This window comes from Pan troglodytes, chromosome 11 (genome assembly GCF_028858775.2).
Source record: "Pan troglodytes isolate AG18354 chromosome 11, NHGRI_mPanTro3-v2.0_pri, whole genome shotgun sequence".
NCBI lineage: Eukaryota > Metazoa > Chordata > Mammalia > Primates > Hominidae > Pan > Pan troglodytes.
In genome coordinates this window covers 37,098,523-37,110,682 of record NC_072409.2, presented here as the reverse complement: position 1 = coordinate 37,110,682, position 12,160 = coordinate 37,098,523, and the positions used below count along the sequence as shown (strand labels likewise).

At 39.1% G+C, this 12,160-nt stretch overlaps 1 protein-coding gene across 2 annotated transcripts in view; it reads left to right on the top strand.

Annotated features, from left to right (window-relative positions):
• The window catches only part of PLPPR1 (phospholipid phosphatase related 1), a 294,221-nt gene extending 282,301 nt beyond the window's left edge, over nt 1-11,920 (top strand). For both annotated transcript variants that reach the window (XM_001135665.5, XM_001135494.7), the window contains exons 7-8: nt 4,137-4,268; nt 10,808-11,920. In XM_001135665.5, coding sequence (XP_001135665.1) covers nt 4,137-4,268; nt 10,808-10,840 — 165 coding nt within the window. In that variant the 3' untranslated portion in view covers nt 10,841-11,920. The remainder of the gene's footprint in view (nt 1-4,136; nt 4,269-10,807) is intronic.
• The last annotated feature ends 240 nt before the right edge of the window (nt 11,921-12,160 follow it).

Below are 12,160 nucleotides of genomic sequence, written 5' to 3'. Positions count from 1 at the left end.
TGGGGCCAAGCAGACTAATGATAAATTGGCACACCTTCAAACCAATCTTCTTTAAGTATTTGTTCTCAGCATATTGGGGGCAAAAGCTAAGTGTTCCTTGAGGGAAGAATAGAGAATGAAGAGCACTGGTAGAAGTAAGCAGCCTCTTCTCCAGCATCCCAAGAAACTCAACTCTAGCTCTGAAGTTGCATCTCCTACTCGGAAATTTAAAAAACCCTGCAGATGATCACACCCACCCTTTTTAGTGGGCCTCTGTTACTATTGGAACATGCCTCTTGGGAATCTTACTTCCACTAAACTGGCTTCTCAACCACCTATCTTCCTGGAGAAGAGTTTTGGTTAATACATTTTTCTTGTATTTCTGATTATGTTTTAGTTCCCCAAATAAATGGAGGTCTGGCCACCTGCTCACCTAGGAAATCCCTTAAATTGAGTTGGATTTGATAAAAAGAGGTTAATTTTTATTCTTTGTGTCTTCTCTTTCACAGTTTTATTGAAGTATAATAGGTATACAATAAATGACACATCAAGTGTACAATTTGATCAATTTTGGCATACAACTTTCTCTCTCACCCTTCCTTTTCCCGTATCCCCAGGCAACTGGTGATCTTCTGTCATTCTGTATTAGTTTGCCTTTTCTATGATTTCATATTAATTGAATCATAATGTATCTTTTCAGGTATCTTTCACCTAGCATAATTATTTTGAGATTCATCTATGTTGTAGAATGTATCAATAATTCCTTTTTATTGCTGTGTAGTATTCCATTGCATGTATTCCATTCACACCTCAGAGATGCAGATTTCTATTATCTTCAAGGACTTAAAACAGGCCCAGAAAAATTTATGATGAATCATCAGGCCTGGAGACTTATATTGTGCATGAAATGAATCCCCTAACAATGTTCAGGAAGCCTCCCCAAGGAGAAAGAAGCCATCATAGCCTTGTAGGACCTCCCTCCTCCTATTCTGCCCTCTCTGGTCCAAGATCCATTTGGACTGGCATCACACATAGCTGGATTTCAGTCATAGGACTTAACACACTTCCTTTTCCTAGCCCCTCTTCCTTCCCTCCCCAATATGCAAAATACACACATGCCTCTCCCAGCCTCTAACTTGGTTTTCCAACTTGTAAAAAATCTGCTAAGATACAGACAATGCTCACATTCAGAACACTGATTGGGAAGCTTCTTTCTAATTCAAAATGACAGGCATATCTCAGAGATAATGCAGCTTTGGTTCCAGACCATTGCAACAGTGAATATCACAGTAAAGCTAGGCACACAATTTTTTGGTTTCCCAGTGCATATAAAAAGTTATGTTTACATTATTCTGTAGTCTATTAAGTGTGCAATAGCATTATGTCTAAAAAAAGAAAACCAATTACCTTAATTTAAAAGACTTTATGGCTTTAAAAAAGTGTTGACGCAGACACAAAGTGAGCATGTGCTGTTGAAAAAAATGGTGCCAATAGACTTGCTGGACACAGTGTTGTCAAAAAGCTTCAATTAAAAAAAAAAAACCACAATATCTGCAACATGCAATAAAGTGAAGAGAAATAAAACAAAAATGTGCCAGTATTTTGAATGGATCCAGGCATTCTTCCTATAGTGAAAGATGAAAAACTAAAATGCAAATACTCTGGATGAAGTTGCAGGAAAAGCAGTGCTGAAGTCATCATAAAATCTTGGTATCTCATTAGGAACTTTCCTGAGGAACGCCTTTTAAAAACAACATTTTATGGATACATAGAAGTTACACATGTTTCAGGAGTATGTGTGATATTTTGATACAAGCATACAATGTATAATGATCAAATCTGGGTAACTGGGATATCCGTCACCTCAAATACTGTTACTTTGTGTTAGGAACATTCCAAATCTATTCCATTTATTTTGAAATATACAGTAAATTATTGTTAATTATTGTCACTCTACTGTTATAGTGAGCAGGCCTCATTTTTTCCATCTGACTGTATTTTTGTACTGATTAACCAACTCCTCTTCCCCCTACCGCCTACTACCATTCCTGAGGAATTTTTTTTAAGGAGGAAAGAAAACAGGTGACTTGAAGGGAACAGAAGGGTTTCAAAGGGAGATCAATGGTGTATAAATAGACTTCGGCTCAAGAAAAGACAAACAATGTTGCTGACCATCAGTTCTGAAGCCGCCATCCCCAGTTAGAGAGGAAGAGCCATTCTGACTGTTCCAAGCAATTTTGTAGGGTCTTTGTGGGATGATATCGGGGTTTGCTGAAGCCCCATACACAAATCCTGCTTCAACGTTAAACTTGTTTTCTCTCCATAACATGCAGCCCTGTTTCTCATCACTCAGTAACTACTCGGTCTGCTAGTGCTTTCAAGTGACTTCCCAATTGATGTCAAAATTTGTTTTCCTACAAATGGCCTTTATGTAAGACCCAGATCTGTGGTTGAATTGCTCTGGCATAAGAGAGACCACCCTGTTGGCACATGCATGTGAACACACCTCACAGACACACACAAAGCTGGGAAATGGGAGGGGAAGGATGTCCTGGAGGAGCCTGGAGGCATTCCAAAGCAGAGACTTGGAGAGGAGACAGAAAAAGAAGAGCAAACACCGAGACTGGCAGGATATCTACTGTAAATGTTCAATAGTGCTTTATGTTTGTGGTTCCCATGAGGCGGAATGTGGGAGGAAGGGGAAGGAAGTTACTAGCTGAACAAGTACCACATGCTGTATGCTTTACAGACAGCTAATCAAGTGCCCCCAGGGCAACTCTAACAATATTCCTATCCTCATTTTATAGATGAGGAAAATGAGGCTCAAAGATAAGTAACTTGCCCAATAGCCATGCAACCAATAACCAGCCAAGGGACCTGGGTCTCTCCACTCCAAAGTTTCTACAGGTTCCCCTCCTCCCAGTTAAAGCACAGTGTAGGGTCGTCGGGCGCGGTGGCTCACGCCTGTAATTCCAGCACTTTGGGAGGCCGAGGCCAGCAGATCATGATGTCAGGAGATCAAGACGATCCTGGCTAACACGGTGAAACCCCGTCTCTACTAAAAAATACAAAAAAGTAGCCGGGCGTGCTGGTGGGAGCCTGTAGTCCCAGCTACTCAGGAGGCTGAGGCAGGAGAATGGTGTGAACCTGGGAGGCAGAGCTTGCAGTGAGCCGAGATCGTACCACTGCACTCCAGCCTGGGTGACAGAGTGAGACTCGGTCTCAAAAAAAAAAAGAAAAAAGAAAAAAGCTGAGTGTAAGAGTGAGATGGAGATGAGCCAGGTAGAAAGGATGCATGCCAACGTGCTACAGGGTTTGAAGAGTAGCAGGAAAGATTCGAACATGCTGGATGAAGAAACAAAGAAAGTATGGAAAGAGGCAGGGAAAAGGGGGGTTCTTGGGCAAAAAAAAAAAAAAAAAAAGCAGGGAAGATGGTAGAAACAGTCAGTTATAAAAAGACCTTGGCAGGAAACAGAAAAGTGGGCAGTAACTTACAGGGAAAGTTTTAAATGGAAGCGATAAAAGAAAACTCAAGATTATCTAATCTCAAGCAAATAGTCTTAATCTGAAGATGACTATCTAAGGTAAGAGTTAAAGACCAGCTAACATGGACTGAATACTTGCTATGCGTTTGGCACTTTTTAAGGGGCAAAATAGTGTAGGGATATGATTTAGGGGCTCTGGAGTTTCAATCTCTGTGTGACCTTGGGCAAGTTAGATAACTTCCCTGTGCCCCCTTATCTAGACTGGAGATAATAGTACCTCCCTTATGAAATTGTTGGGTGGGTTAAGTGAAATTGGATAAAATCCTCAGGGTCGTGCCAGACACATAGTGGCCCTCAATAAATTTTAACTGTTATTATGAGGTGGTTTGCATTCACCATGTCTTTAATCATTACAAATCTGTGAAGTGGGTATTACTATTCTTATTTTACAGGTGAGAAAACAGACCCAATGGGGTGGAGAGTGATTATTACTGGTCATCTGGTGATTAAACAGACATTTCCACAGTACTTCCCATAGTCCCTTTCCCCTCTCTCAAAGGAAAAAGGTCACTCTGGTGATGATATTCAAGGGGAAAGGCCTGCCACCCTCACAGATGCCAGGCATTGATGGCTGCAGTCTGACCCCATTCTTTTTTCCCCCTCATCCTGCAGGGAATGTGTGTGGTTCATAACTTTAAAGGAACGCAAGGATCTCCTTCCAAACCCAAGCCTGAGGATCCCCGTGGAGTACCCCTAATGGCTTTCCCTAGGATAGAAAGCCCTCTGGAAACCTTAAGTGCACAGGTATGGTAAAGCAGTTTTAGCAAACCAAACCCACAGGCTGAACACTTTGGGAGGTTAGTATCAATCCATGAATACCACTTAATCTACCCAGCATCAATGAGAATCTGATTCATTTATTGTAAAGGCCCTCACAAAAGGCAGCCTTCACTTTTTCCCCTCAACTATTCCTATATTTATTCCGGGGGTTGGGGCAATCATGAATCCTCAGAGAGTTCTTAGTAATGTCTAACTTAAACCTTAGCTGTTTCAGGATACTTTGACCTACAATATAATATCACATTCATGAAATTTGCACTAATCATATGGAAAAAAGCAATTTGACTTAATAACTAGGATAATATTTGGAAAGAAAAAGGTTGTGTTACACACAGTGATATAAGTTGGAGGCACATTTTAAAAGGCTACTAAATGTCCCTTTGGACCTGTTTTTGTGACAAAAATTCAATGCAACAGTACCTCCTGATCTGTTACTCTACAACAGAACCTTGCATCATACCAGGGATACAAAAAATAATTGATATAGTCCTTGCCCTCAAATAACTCATAGATAAGGGGCAGGCATGGTGGCTCACACCTGTAATCCCAGCACTTTTGGAGGCCAAGGTGGGAGGATTGCTTGAAGCCAAGAGTTGAAGACCAACCTGGGCAATGTAACAAGTCCCCATCTCTACTAAATAAATAAATAAATCACAGATGATCAGGAAAGGTGGATATAAATAGGTAGTCATAATATGACATGCTGAATCAGAGGTGCACAAAGTGCTGTATGAATACAAATGAAGGGGAAAAAATCTACTCCATCTGAGAAGACAGGGAAAGCCAGGAAGACGACTTGCCAACTGAAAGGAGCCTGGACAGATGATATGAAGCACTTAATTTTTCCCAGGACAATTGCTAGGAGCTTTACAAATATATCATTACTTGAACAACCACCCTATTGAATAGATACTATAATTCCTATTTCACAGGTAAAGATAAGAATGCAGAAGACAGGCCAAGCGTGGTGGCTCACGCCTGTAATCCCAGCACATTGGGAGGCCAAGGCAGGTGAATTGCTTGAGCCCAGGAGTTTGAGACCAGACTGGGCAACATGGCAAAACCCTGTCTCTACTAAAAAAATACAAAAATTAGCCCGGCATGGTAGCGCATGCCTGTAGTCCCAGCTACTCCAGAGGCTGAGGTGGGAGGAGTGTTTGAGCCTGGGAGATTAAGACTACAGCGTGCTGTGATCGCGCCACTGCACTCTAGCCTGGGTGACAGAGTGAGACCCTGTCTCAAAAAAAACAAAAACAAACAAACAAACAAAACACTGAAGACAGTGATGTTAGATTACCTGCCCAAGGCTGTATAGGTACCAAGTAGGAAAGCTGGATGAGTAGGAGTTCTTTAAGCAGATAGGGGGACAACTAATAATATGATTTTCATTAGCATGTCATCTTTTTCGGGTAGCTGAGCCCGGCTAAAGTGTTTATGTTTTGTCATAGTCTGTTTATCATAAAATCTTGTTTGCATTTGGCATTTTCCTACTCAAGCATTTTTATAGAAGATGTAAAAGATAAACAAATCACTTCCCTTTGTTCCCTTTGGAATTATTATGTACTTCATATCAGTGCAATATAAAATAATATTTTCACTATTTAACGATGATTAACTATGACATCTCTCTAAGACAAACTACCCTATGCTTTTTTTCCCTCCCTGAGATGGAGTCTCACTCTGTCGCCCAGGCTGGAGTGCAGTGGCACGATCTCGGCTCACTGCAGCCTCCACCTCCGGGGTTCAAGCGATTCTCTTGCCTCAGCCTCCCAAGTAGCTGGGACTACAGGCACGCGCCACCACGCCTGGCTACTTTTTTGTATTTTTAGTAGAGATGGTTTTTCACCATGTTGGCCAGGCTGGTCTCAATATCCTATGCCTTTTTACCTTTAATTAAATCTAATATTATTAATGAACCAGGTTTTGAGGGTGGGGCCGGGGGGGTGGGTTGGAACAAGAAATCTACCTCCGTATCTCCATTTTAGGAAAAATATTTAAGGTTCTCCATTAATACAGTACCAAGTATTGTTTTGTTTTCCCTTAATTTGTATTAAGGCTAACATTTTAATTTGGTCTAGAAATAAAATGTTAACAAAAATATTTCTGGTTTATTTATATACAGCCTGTTGCTACAGGTTAAATATCAAATTAGCTAAATAGTGATACCTTGTAATGAAATAGTGAAATAGAATCTCTCTAACTTTTCTTCCCTAATTACAATCCTGTGTTTAGTGAAGTCAGAGAGGGTCTCTATTTTGGGGTGGTAAAATGAAAACAAGTGAATTTTAAAAAGAAACAGAAAATATTTGCTGAGTTCCATAGACATACCAGTCTCTGTGTCCTTGTAAATGCTATCCCCCGAATATCCTGGTATAAGAACACCCCTTTTGCACACCTCATCCTTCCACCCAGCACTGCTCAAGCATGACATCTGTCTAATGTCTTCCCTAGACTTCTTTCTCTCTTAATTCTCAGGGCCACTGATGGTTGATCAGGCCTAGAGATGTCCAGACTCTATTTTGAGGGATTCTACTTAAATTGAAAAATGAAGTGCTAAACAGGGTTTCAAAAAATGCTATTCACAAGATAGATAAAGGATTCTTAAAATAGATCTTAATTCATTGTTTACAGGTAGTAGTTGAACTTCTCTCAAACCTGTCAACAGATCTTTGTGATTATGGATGCCGCCTCATATGGATACAATTTGAGGCCTTGCCCGAATACCAGACTTGGGCCAAAGGACCCTCCAGACCCCTCTCATGTGACTGTCACTCATAAGTAAAGCCAAGTGTTCCCTCATGTCTGCCTCCTCCAAAGACTTGGGACTTTTTGAGGACCCTATAAACCATGTCTTATTTACCATGTATCCTGGCATCCACTAGGTGTGAAATACATATTGATGGATGAATACAAACTTGTCCCAAAACCTAAAGTAGACACTTTAGCCAAAACCAAGAACCTCAAATTTGACCATAATCACTATTTGAACATCCACGGAAAGTAGAGATTTATAAGAAACTATGAGAAGGACTTCTGCAGGCTAGCCAGAATGAAGCCACAGAAAGCTAAAGAGAAGTATTGCCTCTCACATTATGCTATCCATACCAGTCGTGAAAAATGCAAGTCACCAAGCATCTGTTTTTAGTAATGTTTCCACATGGATAGTTAGAAAGATAAACCCTTTATTTGTTGGTCAAGAAAAGAGAACTAGCATTTATTGAGAGTCATCTCATTTAATATTCATGATACTGTATTGGTTTTATTATATCCTATTTTATAGATGAAGAAAGTAAGGCACCAGGTTTAAGTAATATGCCCAAGGTCACCCAGTCAAAATTAAATGAAGACCCATCCAATACTGAGGCCCTGCTGGTTCTCCTACACCACACAGTCGGAGATTTCATTCAATGAAAATTCTTTTTTGAAATCCACAACTCCCAGCATTGAATATGAAAACATGCTACAGGGGGCTGGTATACTTAACCTGAGCTACAGTTTTTCCAAAATAAATACCCCCCTCTGGGCAAGAACTTCCCTTGCAACTCCAACAGCCATGGTTTCTGTTAGAAACGGCATCTTTGTAATTTTTGGAACAGAACCATCTTCCCAGCATGTGGACCTTTTCAGATCAGAGATTAGAACCTCTCTTCAGAGCACACATTCATACACATGAAATCCATCCCACTATTCAAAATATCTTAAGGAGAAGACTGGATGGGGAGGGCATCAGTCACCCTCGTTTCCCTTTCTCCCAAGACATTCTTTCCCCTTTGCCACATGCAGCCCTCAGAGCCACAGTGCTCTGGCCCTCTCTAAAACATTACCTCAAATTTGAATATCTACCTTCTGTGATTCCCCTTAGTATAGTTGATTGAGATGGGGTGCATTTTCTAAAATCTTTCCCAAATACCATAGAGAAACCAAAAAGTAAACAATTATAAAACAAAAATAGTCAAGTTTTTCAAAGCATTATTTTATGATTGTATAAAGTTGTTGGGATCCCAAAGGAACCAATTCTTAATTATCCATGTTCTACACCCCGCCCCACTCACAATGTACATGAGCAATCAGCTGAGTGTTGTTCAGTTGAGTTCTTGTCCACACAGTTTCTAATAACAAAAATTAAATTAGAAATGAAGCAACTGTGTTAACTCACTCTGGATGTGGTATAGAGTCTCCAGATGTCTTCCCCATGGGGGAAAAATATATATAATTATATAAAATATATATTAAATATAGATACATATATACACTAATATATATTTATATACATATATAAGTATATATGTATGTATATATACATACATACATATCGTTTAATTTTGATTGGTGACCTTGGGCATATTACTTAAACCTGGTGCCTTACTTTCTTCATCTATGTATGTATATATACTTATATATGTATACATATATAGTTAAAAGATACTTATACATATTTAATATATATTTTATATCACCTGAGGTCAGGAGTTCAAGACCAGCCTGGCCAACATGGTGAAACCCCGTCTCTACTAAAAATACAAAAATTAGCCGGGTGTGGTGGCAGGTGCCTGTAATCCCAGCTACTCAGGAGGCTGAGGCAACACAATCGCTTGAACCCAAGAGGCATGGGTTGCAGTGAGCCGAGATTGTACCTTTGCACTCCAGCCTGGGGGACAGCAGCAAGACTTCGTCTCAAAAAAAAAAAAAAAAAAAAAAGACAGAAATCAGGAAAGCAATAATAATAATTAGATCAAAGCCACAGTTTGTTAAAGATTTAATAATTTCATAGACCCAAAGCACTGAGTTTTAAGTTCAAATAAAAGACAAGACTTTAGGTTTGCAAGAAGTGGGAGGTTATATATATATATATATATATATATATTTGTTGTTGTTGTTTTAATTGAATGCTTCCATTTGATGAACCTCGAGCAGTTACTATCTGCTGCTAAAGTTTCTATTATATTACCAATGCAAGAAAAAAAGTGTCCTGGAGCTTTCTGTCTGATTGTGGCAGCCAAGATTGAATAGAGGAGTAACGGTAGGGAAAACATGGAGAGAGAATTTTTGCAACTCAGAAATAACCTTGTAAACAGTGAAGAGCCCATTTTACTCAAAAGAAGAACCTAAATATCCACCCTCACCTAGTTGATTACATGTATAAAAGCTTAATAGTTAAAACTAATTAAAAGCCAGCCAGTGACAAAAATATTTGACATAATTACAAGGAAAATGGATGAATCCTCAGTCACAGGAGATTGTAATACTTTTCTCTTATTAATAAGCAAACAAAAATAGTAAGGATACACATGATCAATAAGGTTGATCTGATGTGCATTATATATAACCCTCCTCAAAACACATGAAACATTATGAAAATGCATCGTATACAAGACCATGATACAAGTCTCAAGAAAAATATTTTAATGGATCTGTATTATGTAAGCCACATTTTCTCTAGCCAAAAAAAGTTAAACTAAAAACAAACCCCCCAAAAATTCTATACATTTTGAAATAATAAACTCACTTCTATGTAATTTGTGACTCTAATGATAAAACATGTAGAAAGGTTTTAAACACTAGAACTGTTTCATATTTAAAACATTACATTAAAAATGTGCGGGATGCTAAGTTACTTTGAGGCTCTTAAATGTTTATATTAGAAAATACTTAAGCATAAGACAGAATTATATAGAGAATAAGTTTAGGTGAAGATGCTGGGCACAGTAGCTTGTGCCTGTAATCCCAGCACTTCGGAAGGCCAAGGTGGGAGGGTCAGTTGAGCCCAGGAGTTCGAGACCAGCCTGGGCAACATAGTGAGACACTGTCTCTACAAAAAATTTAAAAGTTAACCAGGCATGGTGGCATGTGCCCAGTGTCCTACCTACTCGGGAAGCTGAGATAGGAGGATCACTTGAGCCCAGCAGATCAAGGCTGTACTCCAGCCTGGGTGACAGAGTAAACCCTGTCTCAAAAAAAAAAAAAAAAAAGTTTGGGTGAAGAAGTTATCCTATTTTGGATGAAAAATCAGGGAAGTTTTAATAAAAGAGGTAAGGAGGCCAGGCATGGTGGCTCATGCCTATAATCCCAGCACTTTGGGAGGCTGGGGTGGGTGGATCACCTGAGGTCGGGAGTTCGATACCAGCCTGACCAACATGGAGAAACTCTGTCTCTACTAAAACTACAAAATTAGCCGGGCATGGTGGTGCATGCCTGTAATCCCAGCTACTTGGGAGGCTGAGGCAGGAGAATTGCTTGAACCCAGGAGGGAGAGGTTGCAGTAAGCTGAGATTGCACAATTGCACTCCAGCCTGGGCAACAATTGTGAAACTCCGTCTCAAAAAATAAAATAAAAAAACCAAAGAGGTAAGGGAAATTCAGGGGCCCTGGAAAAGCATATTAGGGGGAGGGAACAGCCTGTGTACCCTTGAGGAGACAAAACAAGGGAATATTTAGGGACAAGTGAGTGTGCACGTGTCAGGCAACCCTATCTCAGATTTTATCTGCTTGTGTTTGCTCCACAGAATCACTCTGCGTCCATGACCGAAGTTACCTGAGACGACTGATGTGTCACAAGCTGTTTTTTAAAATCATCTTCCAATTCTATACTTCAAAACACACAGTTGCTCAATGTCAAACTGTGATGACAAATATTACGTTTATCTAGTTAGAAGCTAATGTTTTGTACATTTTTTGTATGAGGAAGTGATGTAGCTTGCCCTGATTTTTTTTTTTTTTTGGTCAGCTTTAATATATTTATGCCAGAATTTTAAAACCAACAAAATTTTCTTGTTCAAGCGTGCATTGAAGAACCACATTTATTCAATGGTTGACGTTGTTTTGTGATATTTGTACACAAATTTTCTTTTCTCAGTTTTATAAACACAGAAGTAAATATAACAATTCACTTTAAACTTTTATTACCACAGTTGCTGCCTCCTCCAGAATTTTTGAATTTTAATAAAAGGCAAACTTTTGAGCTGCAGGAAGGACAATGTTGGTTAATAATAAATCTCAAAGTCAATTGTAGAAAAAAAATTGTCTTCAAAAAGAATGTTGCACTCTGATCTCTTAACAAATTGTTACGTTCAAAGTTTAAAGTGATATATTAACAAAGTCACCTAGTTATACAAACAATTGTCAGAGAATTCTGGATTTGGAGGGTATTGGGGTTATATGATTCTTTCTTAGATAATGGCCTCTACTAAAGAACTCAAGATCTTTCTGGAATGTCTTCTGGCAGGCAGGTGTCACTGTCAGCTTTTCTCCAAAAAGCAGCCAACATCAGCCTCCCCTGTCAACTCAACAGTTTTGTATCTCATATTATATGGACTTTATATGAAAATGAATATTTTACAGTTTGCACAGTATTATTTTACAGAAAAGGAATCAGAGAATCTACAACATAGGGCCCCAGAACAACAGTTTCACTTTGTGGCTTTTAATTATTCTAGAATTTTAACTGCATCTCATTTTTCTAGCATGGTGAGAACTAATATGTAACTCCTTTGATTGAAGGAGCTCTTTTGTCCGTACCTATCAGAATGTTTTCTTGACACTTCCATGTTGGCTCTTCTCAGCTTTTTTTGTACATATTTTTTTTTTCTAAAGAGAAGAAAAAGTTATCACAAAATGTATTCTGGCTCATGTCTTTTGTCTTAAGCTTTATCCACAGGACAAAGGTATTTGAAGAGTCATGATGAAATGAACTCAAGTGTTTACACTGTTCAGTTCCACGTCTGCTGAAATAAATTCTAATAGGGGCATGACTGAGGGATAGCTTCACAGGTGTGTGTGAGAATATGTGAGTGTTTAGGCAAATAAAATTCTTTAAATTATTAAGATACTCAGAAACATTCTGGATCCCTAGCACGCTC